This window comes from Aotus nancymaae, unplaced genomic scaffold (genome assembly GCF_030222135.1).
Source record: "Aotus nancymaae isolate 86718 unplaced genomic scaffold, 86718_ANA_hifiasm-v0.15.2.pri h1tg000040l, whole genome shotgun sequence".
Classification (NCBI taxonomy): domain Eukaryota; kingdom Metazoa; phylum Chordata; class Mammalia; order Primates; family Aotidae; genus Aotus; species Aotus nancymaae.
In genome coordinates this window covers 38,307,453-38,321,592 of record NW_026988454.1, presented here as the reverse complement: position 1 = coordinate 38,321,592, position 14,140 = coordinate 38,307,453, and the positions used below count along the sequence as shown (strand labels likewise).

General features: G+C 37.1%; 1 protein-coding gene across 1 annotated transcript in view; it reads left to right on the top strand.

Moving 5' to 3' along the window:
• Positions 1-14,140, top strand: part of LAMA2 (laminin subunit alpha 2) — an 886,276-nt gene that overhangs the window by 603,462 nt on the left and 268,674 nt on the right. Inside the window, exons 13-14 of the mRNA XM_064360706.1 lie at positions 7,204-7,305; positions 9,126-9,337. Coding sequence (XP_064216776.1) covers positions 7,204-7,305; positions 9,126-9,337 — 314 coding nt within the window. The remainder of the gene's footprint in view (positions 1-7,203; positions 7,306-9,125; positions 9,338-14,140) is intronic.

Here is a 14,140-nt window from a genome sequence, read left to right as displayed (position 1 = left end):
AGGAGAAAGAGAGAAATGAATACAGGCAGGCTGGATATTTTCTTGATGTTTAATTTGTATAGCCTGGACTGCATACCTCAGTTTCCTGCCTTCTAGAACAACATTTCTAGGATGTGTTGTCTCTGTTTGACACCTGCAACTCGAGTCCATTTTCTATGCATGAAGGATGATGTAACTTTAAAATCTCCCATGTAAATTCTGCCTGGTCTCTAATTCTACAATCCTCTCGTTTACATTCTGTTCTAACAATTATCGAGCTTTTAAAGAGGAGAAACCTGTTCTTATATAAAATTTATAAATACAATGAAGGAAATAACAAAACCTTGAAGTGAAACATTGTTTCTGTGATAAAAGAGAGCTCTACGAATAGATGCATTAATAAACACTTTTATGGGAGGGATACCTTTATAGAGTTTAAGGCTCTAGGGCTTTGGAATCTAAGAAGATGAATCGCTTGCCCTGTTTGTGATCCTAAATGGAAATTGACAGATATGTTTAATTTATCCTGCTCAGTATTACAAAGCCTTTTTCTCATTTAATTTTTGTGTATCCCTCCTGAAATATTTGCTCTGGTAAGCAAAAGCAAATATTAGGTTTTACACCCCATTTAGTGAAATAACAGTGATGATAAGCTGACATCAGAGAACCAAATGTTCCAGGCTTATTTTATGAAAAGGATTTCCTCTCCAGATACATTGTCCTCAATCGGTTATCTCCTTCTTCATTCCTCAATTCATAGTTCTTGAGACTGAGAGAAAAAGAGAGGCCAGACCACAAGTAGCCTACTACTAAATTCTTTAATGAAGCTGAGTTTTATCAATTACCTTGTAACCTTTTCCAGTCATGTGGGAAAACTTCCTGCCTCATTAAATCTTTAAAGCAATGTGCACCATGCACACTATATTGTTATGTGTGACATTAGGTTATATGTTGCATTGTAACTAGAATACTGTTTGCAAACAAGCTGGGTTTTTTCCCCCAAAGGTAGAATTAAAACAGGAACTCATGGGAAAGAGCTACTTGTGTTGTTCTTTTCTTAATGCAGTGAAGCTGAAGAACAGGAAAGTGAATGGCTTAGCCCAGAACCATCTTGGGAATGGAGGTGCATTTTTCCTGCAGTGCCTTCTCAATTTCACATCTGAATCTCCCTGAAGAGAATTTCCCTTAGTAGATATGGAGAAAGAGGGAAAAGGCCAAGCCTTTGGAGACCCTTACGAAATGGAATGAACTGCTCTCACTAAATTCACTTTCTCTCTGTATTGAAAAGAGATATAATTTTCATCTCTAGTAAATATAGTCTAATCCATCCAGTAAGTATAAGAATTGCCTCGAAGTGAACTAAAATTGCAATTACTCCTACCAGTGGAAAACCATATTTCTCTAGCCAATAGAACAATGACAGCTTAGTTCCTATACAGCAAGAGAAAATGAAATGTTCTATTGGCTGAACACACAGTGCTCTGTAAAATCAGAGAAATTAACATTGTCCGCAAAATGAACTCACTTGAAAGTCTTGAAGATATTCAGTTTTATAAAAGACTCGTAAAATTAATAAATGAGTCTGCAAAGTCAAAAAACGTGGAAAATTACAGTTATATACAGTACATATAACTTACCAAGACCACTTATTTTTGTCAGAATATTTCAATGAATATTAATGGATGAATTTCTTTATTCAGAGCTCTCCCTGTTTGGAATCCTTTAGTTCCCCTATTTGCATGGTTGCCACTGACTCCTCATCAGACGTAGGAAATATCACCAAAAACCTTTTTTGTCTTTAGTGTTCTTATTAGTGAGACATCAGCTAAGCGAACAAAGAAAAGATGAGTCTGAATCATCAGAGAGCTATAGGAATGAGAATTCTGGCAGGAAAATTCATTTTTAAAAATCTAGGTAACAGAACGAATAAATATAAAAAGAGGCTAGATCAGATACACCCAAATATTCTCAATTCATAATGTTCATAGTATATTCATCTTCTTTTCATAGCGCCTCCTTGACCAACAGAAATAAGTCACAGTTCTGTTTAAGTAGTTATTGCCAAACAACTTAATAAATTTTCATGTTTTAAAAACCTAGCAATTGTTTAAAAAGAATATGCACAGAAAATAATAATTTTTTTCATAAATTACTAGAATTACTTACTGATGGGATGTGGTGCATTTGGGGCAGTCTATACCTTCTCAAATCTGAGTATCAGATTGGATAATGCGACCTGTACTTCCTTTTTCACATTGGCTTTTGTGCAGTTCTTGCTTTTAATTACAGTCTTCCCTAAAAATCTTTCTTAATAAAAATGCAAAATGGCTTAAAGTACCAGGAAGCAAAAATGTGGCTCAAAATATTGAGAACATCCTTAAACGGAATAGCATGTTCTAAGATTAAACTTGTGAACCACCTTGAATTAGTTCTTGTAGTGCCCAACAGATATTTAGTAGTGTTGTGTTTCCTTCAAATGTTTATAATATTCCACGGTGCCTTTGTGAGTTCACTGCAGCACCCTGGGGCACCCGTACACACAGTTTGTGAACGTGGGGCTAGATAGAGCCTAGAGGTACTGAAACTACACAGAAACTTGAACGACATTAGGGATCCCGAACCACTGGAGAATCTTCACTCAACATATGTAATAGTTGATTAAACTTTTCCTGTCAAAAAGACTAAAGTCAGAGAGATCAATTCAGATGCTTTATGAGAACCTACTTGGTGTGATATGGCATTGGAATGGAAAGTTAGACTAGAAATATTTCAAGAGAATAGATTGAAGGACTAATCTGATATAAATACTAGCGTTTAAAAAATCAGATGCACTTATGAGTTTTCTGATTTAAAATAGAGAGAGAAAGCATTTGGCTTGACCCAATCATGGGTGTTGAGAAAATGAGCAAGTGTGACTCCTGGAAAGATCAAGATGATGAGATTAACTTAGGGTAGGTTGAGTGTTTGAGACATTATTGGAAAGTAATTCAATATAGGACTGTTATGGGCTAGATTGCATTCCCTCAAAATTCATATGTTGAAGTGTTAATCTTCAGTACCTCGAACATGACTCTGGGGACAGGATCTTTCAAGAGTTCATTAAGTTAAAATGAAGTCATTAGGGTGGGCCCTGATCCAATATGACTGGTGTTCTTATAACAAGACGAAATTAGAGCTCAGACACACTCAGAGAGAAGACCCTGTGAAGACACAGAGAAAAGACAGCCATCCATGAGCTAAGGTGGGAGGCCTCAAAAGAAACCAACTCTGTTGACACCTTGATCTTGGACTTGTAGCTTCTAGTACTGTGAGAAAATAAATTTCTGTTTTTAAAGTCACTTCATCTCTGGTCCTTTTGTATAGAGGCCAGAGAAAATTAAGAGAAACACAGGACAGGCTAGAAGATAGAGACTGATGGACCGGTTATGAACATAACAGTTTAATCCATGAGAATGGAATCCATATGAAATGATAATCAAAAGAGAATGAGAAAGGTCTTAGAGATATCACTGACTGAGTGGAGAATAAGAAAAAAATCTGTCTATAAGTGAGACAGAAGTATGACTAGGACAGGGGAAGGAGTACTAGGAAAATTCAGTGTAATGAAACACAAGGGATTCGAGAATCATAAGAACCATATATCACACAAAAATTGAGAATAAAACTCAGTCAAATGGCCATTAGTGGTTGGCACACAGAATATATAAATGAATTTTGAAGACACACTTCTAATGGAGTACTAAATGTAGTCAACAGGATGAAGAAGATAAAATTAGAAAACGTAGATGTATGGGAGTAAAGAAACTGATGTCCCAGTTTTCATTGATAGTGAAACTAATAAATAACCATAGATAACAGTTAGAGGAGCCAATAAAGATTGGCAGCCCTGTGTACACTGGATTTGAAGGAGAGAGTAAAAGTTGGGAGACTGAAGGGATTCTAGGAGAGTGGAGAAGCAAAGGCAAAGAGGCACCAAACAAAGGCAGCACCTGGAACTTGGAGGAATGGACAGATGGAGAAGAGACAGAGAATTCTTCATCTAAAGCAATAGGAAAGGACGACATATACTCAGAATATTCTCAAGGCTTTTTCCCTGAATAACAGCCTCTTTCTGAAAAGAAAGTGTTGTCTTATAACTGACTCATTGCAAAGTCTCTTATACAATGGTATGTACTCTTTGGGGAAGACACGTTAGCTGGAAACACCAGGAAAAGCTTGATCTTACAGCTTATAGAAAGATTATGGAGTTGAAGGAAAAACAGAAGGAAAGCAATAAAAAACAATAAGTTAATGTTCCTAGAAGTACAACCTCTAAATTGCAGAATGACATCTTAAACAATCCTTTTAAGAATTACTTAAGTGCCTGGGCATGGTGGCTCACACCCGTAATCCCAGCATTTGGGAGGTGTAGGCGAGTAGATTGCTTGAGATTAGGAATTCGAGACCAGCCTGGACAACATGGCAAAACGCCATCTCTACAAAAAATTTGCCAGGCATGGTGGCACACACCTGTAGTCCCAGATACTCGGGAAGCTGAGGCATGAGAACTGCTTGTGCCTGGGAGGTGGAAGTTGAAGTGACTCCATTCTAGCCTGAATAACAGAACAATACTCTATCTCAAAAAATAAAGAAAGAAAGAATTAAGTACTTGACTAACTGGTTACATAAATGTGAAAACAAACATACACCTTTAGGGTGAATGAAAAATAAATTGATTCTGATATTGTGTCAATGGGTGCTTGTGGCTTGGGAAAAAAAATATCTAGTAACAGTATCCTGCGTATTTTTTTAAATAGTCTGTGTTTCACACAACTTAAATGGAAGTAAAACAGTCACTCATGACAATTTTCAGGCGATTCAAAATAGGTTGTAATAATGGCAAATATGAATATCAGAGATACACAAAAGAGTTTAGAAAAAAACATTTTATAAAATGTGAGCTAAAGCAATGTTTTACTATTATTGCTATTATCATTATCCCTAGCAGAATAGGATAAATTATTTCTATTCTTTAGTTCATATTTTATATTATCACTGACCTGCATAAGGTGCCCTATTTTTCTGCATATTTATTTGTTCCTCTTTCCCCCTTTCCTACCTCTAATTCCTCTCTAATAGTATTTTACTTTATGTCAGGGATCCCCAACCCCTGGGCCATATAGGTCTGTGGCCTGTTAAGAATTGGGCCGCACAACAGGAGGTGAGCATCAGGGAAGTCAGCATTACTGCCTGAGCTCCACCTCCTGTCAGATCAGCGATGGTATCAGACTCTCATAGGAGTATGAGCCTTATTGTGAACTGCACATGCGAGGGATCTAGGTTGCGTGCTCCTTATGAGAATCTAATGCTTGATGATCTGATATGGAATAGTTTTATCCCAAAACCCCTCCTCTTCATCCATGGAAAAATTGTCTCCCACGAAACCAGTCCTTGATGCCAAAAAGGTTGGGGACTGCTGCGAGTTTACATTTTATGTGATTTTATTATAAATCAAATATCATAGGTGACCTTTTTCTGCTTCATCTATAGTCTTAATGGCTTTGACATTCAAATTACACACTTTGACTCTTTATTGATAAAGTGGAAAATTATCCTTAATTCAAAATGTGTTTTACTTGAGTATATATGGTGATATCATATATTAAGTTGATATTTTTCTTTCCTTTTTAGAGAAGCCATATTCAAGAAAAAATAGCATGTAATCCAAATTTTAAATAATCAAAATAGATTTGGAAGCTCAAAATTTTGTAACATTTTAGGCCCATGTCCCAGTGTTCTTCCCAAACCTCCTTCCAAATATTTTTACTAATTTAGAAAATTCTAAATAGTTCAGTCCTTTTCAAAATATATAAAACGTTTTCTATCTGCCTTTCTAGAATCCTCTTATTGAGAAAATGTGTAGCTGATTTGAAGAAGCATGTTATGTGCAATTTTGAATGTTTATCTTAGCAGAACCCAAAATCTTCTACATAGGTTCACCCCTCATTACTTACAGTAATGGCAAGTGCTGTAGTCTAGGTAGATATTTATTATTTTATATGTGAAATGACATTAGAATAAGGCCATTTCTCAGTGGATGAGGGGAATAAGAGTTTTCTGAATTTAAGTTCCTTATAGAGCCCCATGTAACGAGCTCTTAGAAGACATTGCAGAGCTGCAATTTAAAATCCTGTTTAATCAGCCATAGCAAGCTATGTGCCATTCTCTCTGGAACAATTCGGAGGAATCAGGGTTCCCCCTCTTCCATCCAGTGCACTCCCAGCCAGGAATTGCTTTGTGGTCAGGGTCTGCATGAAAGGCCATAGAAAGCCAACCCTGTGAAGCCAGGTCTCCGCGTGTCAGCACAGAACCAACAGCAGAATATAGATCATCAGCTTTGTTTTATGAATGTCTCTATTTACAGTGCTGGAGTGGAATTTTAAAAAAGGATTGTAGCATTTGCATTGAATCTGTCACTCACAACTTCAATTTTGATTCCTGTCCTATAAATGATCTTGCTTTCCCATATTTTTCTTAATTTCTACAAGATGACTGTCAATGTCAAAAAATGTAAACCTCAAGTGTACATTGCATGGGGCTTGGCAAGTATGTTGGAAGGAAAGAAGTTTGTTTAATAAAAGGAGATAATATTTATTCAAACTAAGCCTATTAAATCGTGCAGAAGAAAGTATACCTTCTTTGGCTGTTTTGATTGAATTTTAATATAAAATAAAATTTACTGCTAACCTTTGTTTTTCCTTGACCAATAACATTTCTCAGCTAAGCATGCGGGCTATGTAAAGTGCCTGTCAAATGGAGGGATGTCTTTGTTGAAAGAATTCAGACTCACAGAAAGTGAGTGACCCTCAGGGATGGGTAGAAATTTCCCAATTTTGACAAAGATCTTTCTCTGTTTGGGATTTGTAAAGCTCAGACTATAGACTAGGAAGATGACAGGAGGGTCCGTGTTTGACTTCATGGAACTTAACCTATTTCAGCAAGCCTGCAATACTGGAAAATAAGACATAAATTTATGTTTATGTCAGGCTTGCAGTTGATGGGTAAGGTTCGCAGAAATGTTACTCCTGAAGAAATGTCTATCATTCCCACTTTGTACTCCAGTGATTTCTGCTTCTTGCAAATACCGCCCTCTAGAACAATAAAATTATTATACAACAATAAGTAAAATATGATTTGGCAGTCCATCTCCTGTCCTGCAATGATTATGCATCTTCTCTCTTGTAGCTCCTATCAGTAGGAGGACAGTTGACATTTACCATATCATACGACCTTGAGGAAGAGGAAGAAGATACAGAACGTGTTCTCCAGCTTATGATTATCTTAGAGGTAGAGTACTGAAATCATCATTTATGTCCAACCATATTACTTCCTTATGTTACTTGAGGTTACCAGTACTGTATTTTTTACCTGTCTGTGTTGAAATTGACTTACATAACTACTTAAAAAAATATACCTTAGGAGTTTTTTATGCCACTCTTATGTTTTACTCTGAGACGTATCTAGAAGATTGAGTATATTTGTTGGGTTTGAATGATAAAGGAGAACTTAGGCCAGACTTGAAATTTAAATTTCAAACATAATGACCATGTTTCCAAGAATATAAATATTATGAAAGTGTTTAGGTGCATGATAATTTACATAATTGTATTTCGTCCATTTCTCCTGGCTTTCAGGCAGATTTTATTGTCTACTTCCTTGCATATATTAGATAAAACCAAATGAAACAGGAAATTTGTTTATTTAGTTACAGTTAAATCTTGACTTCAAAATCCTGTTTTAGATAAAAAAGGTGGAGGAGAAACTGCTTTCAAGATCTGAAGGGCAATAGGCCTCGAAGCCTGCAGCTACCTTGGAGGCCCTCTGCCACCCTTTCTTATCATGTCCATTCTTTCCAATAACGTATCCCCTCCCCTCAACACTCATACATATTCAGAGGCACACACATGCATGCATGTTTACGATTCCAAATGGGTAGATGTTAATTTAGCACCAGGCTCTGTTGTTTTCTGTCTTGAAACTTTCATGCATGTGAATCAATGACAAAATAAAAAATTCTTTTCTCAAAATGGACATTTTCCAGTATTGGATGAAGTAGTCTGCTCTCTCTCTCTTTCTCTCTCTCTCTTTCTCTATAATATATATGGTAACAAATGTATACTTTGGAATTCCTTTAAGATGAAAGGAGTTCTCCAAATGTAAAGTGTTGAGACAAATTATGTAGTATTTGTCTTAGTTATTCATGTGAATGAACTAAGACAAGAAAGATTACCTAAATGTCATAGGTTGTTCAATATGCTCTTTAGATGCCATTATCCTATTTTGAGAATTAGACCGAAGTCTTTTTTATTGTTTGTTTTCCTCATGGAGAAAGTTCCTTTAAAATAATAGCTTAATTCAGATTTAAGTTTCTTTCCCTGTTGTTCCGCACAACTCACAACCATCATAAAATAATATATTTGAAATATATAACATTCAGGCACTTGTGTCAATTCAAGGTGTTTGTAATCACATATAGAGTTGCCAGGTAACTATTATTTTAGTTAATGGGGAAGTAAGGTCATGCAAAACCAAGAAGCACATGCTTCCCAGTGCATGTGGCTAAGGCTAATATTAAAATTGTGTTGCCTTCCCTTCATGTATACCAGAAATATATTCCCTGAATGACAGGGAAAGCCAACCTTAAATTAAAAGTCTACTGAGACTGGACACAGTGGCTCAAACCTGTAATCCTAGCACTCTGGGAAGCCAAGGCAGATGGATCACTGGATGTCAGGATTTTGACACCAGCTTGACCAGCATAGCGAAACCCCTGTCTCTACTAAAAATGCAAAAAATTAGCCAGGCTTGGTGATAGGCGCCTGTAATCCCAGCTACTATTGAGGCTGAGACATGAGAATCGCTTGAACCTGGGAGACGGAGTTTGCAGTGAACTGAGATGGCGCCATTGTAGTCCAACCTGGGAGATAAAGCGAGATTCTGTCTTCAAAAATAATACTAATTACAATAAACAAATAATAAACATAAATTTAAAAATTTAAAAGTCTACTGAGGGTAGAGGATCCAAATAAAGATATGTTTGACTCTTTTGTACCCTCTTCTCTGTTTTACCCTTTTACGCTTTCTTTTTTTTTTTTTTTCTCCGTTAGGGCAACAACTTGAGAATCAGCACACCCCAAGATGAGGTGTACCTGCAACCATCTGAAGAACATATTAATGTATTATTACTTAAAGAAGAATCATTTACCATACATGGCACACATTTTCCAGTCAGTAGAAAAGAATTTATGACAGTGCTTGCGAGTTTGAAGAGAGTCCTCCTACAAATCACGTACAGCTTTGGGATGGATGCCATCTTCAGGTAAAATCAAGAACTGCAGTTCCAATGTCACACATTTACCTTGGGCAAAGGTGCAGGAGTCACCCCAAAAGTGAATTTTTTAAGGTACTGAGGATTTGCTGTCTTCAAAGAGCAGACAAAAACGGAGCTCTAGTTTTCTGAAAGGTTTTCCTCTTAAACCTTTACAGTTTTAAATACCAGGAATAAATTTGTCTTTTTTTTATTATTATTATTGACAATTCTTTCACAATTCTGTCAGGACATGTGATCAGAAATGATCCCTATATTGAGAAATGTTATATTGGAAAATAAAGTCTTTTTCATGATGGCTCACAGAGTGGGAAACTAAAAAGATATAAATTCCAGGGCACTCCTATCTGGAAAATGGTTTTTAAAATATTTTCTTCCAATAGCTGTTAACTAGTTTCTGACTTAATAGTAAACAATTTGTAAGAAGAAACATAAGTCTTTCCATTTAAATAACTACCCATCTCACTATAAAACACTTTCAGACTATAACAGTCATATAGTATAAAGGAAAGAATATGAACTTTGGAGCCAAACTGAGTAGAAATTCAGTAAGCTTTATTGCTTATTTTATGTATGACCTTTGGCAAGTGATTAGGCCTGGAGGAACATTTCTTTCCATTGTAAAGTGGTATACTAATGCCTACTTTTCAGGGCCTTTGTTAAAATGATACATCATAATTAGGAAAGTACTCATCACCCAGAACACTTTCAGTTCCGTCTTGTTCTCTCTTTTTTTTTTTTTTTTAAAGAGCAAACTCCCTGACTTGAACCAAATATGCTGGTGTCTGACTGTTTGTAGGCTATGTTTTTTTTATTTTTAAAACAATGACATTTTTATCTGACAGAATTTTAACTTCAACTGTGTCTGAATGAGTTCTTCACCCTTCCCCTTTTCTACTCTAATAGTAGTAACACAAGATGTCATAGAAACTCCCTTCTAAATCAGATTAAGTTAGATGTTCAAATGTGACCCCAGTCTGACAACCCAGTATACCTTTAATGAGAGCAATGTCTCCAATATTGGAGTTTTTATTTCTGACACCACCACCTCCCCACCTCCCTGTCCCCCATCATTTGCCTGTGCTGCCTAGTTTGCCTTTCACTGGTAATATTTCAACTTAGATTAATCATCATTACCATTTCCCAAAGGACAGAACTGCAGAATCATAAACAGAACAGTTGCCAAACAATGTACCTCTTTTGCATAGGCAATTCTTTTAGAAGCTGGGTTAAAATGCCGTGGAGATGAGAAGCAGCACTTAGGAATTAATTATGTTTTTCCCATTTAGTAGATAGATATTGTCATGATGTTTAAACAGTACAAAGAGATGAGTCCTCCAGCTTTCAAAATGAATGACAACCAAATTTGACAAAAAAACAGTGGCTAGGGGGCTTATTTATTTTTGTCAGCATTGCTTTTCGGGCTAGTTAACACAAAGACATTTCCCCCTGATTTACATCAGACAGTTTCAGTGTCTACCCATCTTAAAATCACGGGTTTTGTTTGTAGTCTTCTGAGGTTTCACCGTACAGGAGGAATGCATTCACGGTGTGGCTCTGTGAAATGACGCAAGAGCTAATCCAAGTAGGTGGCTACTTTCTGTCACTTATATTACCAAAAGCACTGTGGTTCAATAAGTAAAAGCCAATGACAGATTCCAAACTCCTAACCACTCAGGTGAGCTGAAAGTTGGCCGGAATCCGGAGTCAGTCAGTAAGCTTGTTTTATTCTATCTTTGATCTGCTAGTAGATTGAGTCATATTTGTAAAACATCACTTGAATTGATTTCAACTTGTCTTGCACAGTAGGCTTCCGACTTGGTACACTGTGTGCAAGCACAAGTAAATTGAAGTGCAACCAAAATTCATATTTAGACTTATTTATGGTGGATTTACTTCCGTGGCAATTCTTTCAGCAAATGGGCTTCGGTTCCTCCAGTTATATGGTTAGATGGAATTGTATAATGGAAGGAGAACTAGGCTGCAGGTCAAGGATTTTGACTTTTGTTTTCAACTCAGCTATTTAATAGTTGTAAACATAAGTATGGCTTTGACCTCTTTGGACTTCAATCACTTCATGTGTAAAATAAGGAGAAGGACAATTGCCCTGCCAACCTCAAAAGGTCACTGCGAGAATTGAATTAGAGAGCTGCAAAAGCACTTGGCTAGTGGTAACCCAGCACACAAATATGAAGCATTTCTGTCTTATTTACTTCATCCCAAAGGATCACATTTTCTCCAAATACCATTAAGATTTAGAGACCTCTAGAGAAAATCACGTACTGGTATTTCCATACATATGACGGTTCTTACTGTCATTTTTTTTTCAAAATGCTGAGACCTATTAGATAAAATTAATGTATTTGTTTCTCACTGTCCTCACTAGGAAGATGAAGGCACAAATAGAAAACTTTTCATTCTTCTTTTAAGAATATAAGAGAAATCCTTGCCTACGCCTATGTCCTGAATGGTTTTGCCTAGGTTTCCTTCTAGTGATTTTATGGTGTTAGGTCTTATGTTTAAGTCTTTAATCCATCTGGAGTCAATTTTAGTGTAAGGTGTCAGGAAGGGGTCGAGTTTCTGCTTTCTGCATATGGCTAGCCAGTTTTCCCAACACCACTTATTGAACAGGGAATCCTTTCCCCATTGCTTGTTTTTATCAGGTTTGTCAAAGATCGGGTGGTTGTAGATATGTTGTGTTGCCTCCGATGCCTCTGTTCTGTTCCATTGGTCTATGTCTCTGTTTTGGTACCAGTACCATGCTGTTTTGATTACTGTAGCCTTGTAGTAGAGTTTGATGTCTGGTAGTGTGATGCCTCCTGCTTTGTTCTTTTTGCTTAGAATTGACTTGGCTATGCGGGCTCTCTTTTGGTTCCATATGAAGTTTAAGGTGGTTTTTTCCAGTTCTGTGAAGAAGGTCATTGGTAGCTTGATGGGGATAGCATTGAATCTGTATATTACTTTGGGCAGTATGGCCATTTTCACGATATTAATTCTTCCTAACCATGAACATGGAACGTTTCTCCATCTGTTTGTGTCCTCTCTTATTTCGTTGAGCAGTGATTTGTAGTTCTCCTTGAAGAGGTCCTTTACATTCCTTGTTAGTTGTATTCCTAGGTATTTTATTCTCTTTGTAGCAATTGTGAATGGCAGTTCGTTCTTGATTTGGCTCTCTTTAAATCACTAGAAGGAAACCTAGGCAAAACCATTCAGGACATAGGCGTAGGCAAGGACTTTATGACCAAAACACCAAAAGCATTGGCAACAAAAGCCAAAATAGGCAAATGGGACCTAATCAAACTCCACAGCTTCTGCACAGCAAAAGAAACAGTCAATAGAGTGAATCGGCAACCAACAGAATGGGAAAAAATTTTTGCAGCCTACCCATCTGACAAAGGGCTGATATCCAGAATTTACAACGAGCTAAAAAAGATTTACAAGAAAAAAACAAACAAGCCCATTCAAAAGTGGGCAAAGGATATGAACAGATACTTTACAAAAGAAGACATACATGAGGCCAACAAGCATATGAAAAAATGCTCATCATCACTGGCCATTAGAGAAATGCAAATCAAAACTACATTGAGATACCATCTCACACCAGTTAGAATGGCAATCATTAAAAAATCTGGAGGCAACAGATGCTGGAGAGGATGTGGAGAAATAGGAACACTTTTACACTGTTGGTGGGAGTGTAAATTAGTTCAACCATTGTGGAAAACAGTGTGGCGATTCCTCAAGGACCTAGAAATAGAAATTCCATTTGACCCAGCAATCCCATTACTGGGCATATATCCAAAGGATTATAAATCGTTCTACTATAAGGACACATGCACACGAATGTTCATAGCAGCACAGTTTACAATAGCAAAGACCTGGAACCAACCCAAATGCCCATCGATGATAGACTGGACAGGAAAAATGTGGCACATATACACCATGGAATATTATGCAGCCATTAAAAACGAGGAGTTCGCGTCCTTTGTAGGGACATGGATGAACCTGGAAACCATCATTCTCAGCAAACTGACACAAGAACACAAAATCAAACACCACATGTTCTCACTCATAGGTGGGTGTTGAACAAGGAGAACACATGGACACAGGGAGGGGAGCACTATACATGGGGGTCTGTTGTGGGGGAGTGGGGGGGACAGCGGGGGGAGTGGGGAATTGGGGAGGGATAGCATGGGGAGAAATGCCAGATATGGGTGAAGGGGAGGAAGGCAGCAAATCACACTGCCACGTATGCACCTATGCAACAACCTTGCATGTTTTTCACATGTACCCCAAAACCTAAAATGCAATAAATAAATAAAAAATAATAAAACAATAAAAAAAAAAAAAAAAAAAAAAAGAATATAAGAGAAATCAACCTGACTGAACTGCACATCTTTCTCCTTTAAATTCTCCAAGCCTTGGATTTAGTAACATCCTTGGTCTTTAAATCAAGCAAGGCTTTTATTAAGTACCTATATGAGATATGGAACTCTGCACAAAGTGTATTTTCCTCTTACTTTACAGTAGACATTTGTAGAGTTCACCAAATTTTCAATCTCATCCATAGGGGGTATTGCTTTTCTCTAACCCTGGAGGATAGATGTGTCATATGACCTGGTTTAGCCAATGAAATGTAGCAGAAATGATGTATTATTTTTCTCCTGGGGTAAACATTGAATTTCCATTGTGAGACTCTCTCCAGCTTGCTCAGCAACCAGAACATAAAAACAGCCTGGAACACTGATTTAGCATATGGAGGTCAGCTGCCCTAACAGTCACCCAGACCTGTAGAGG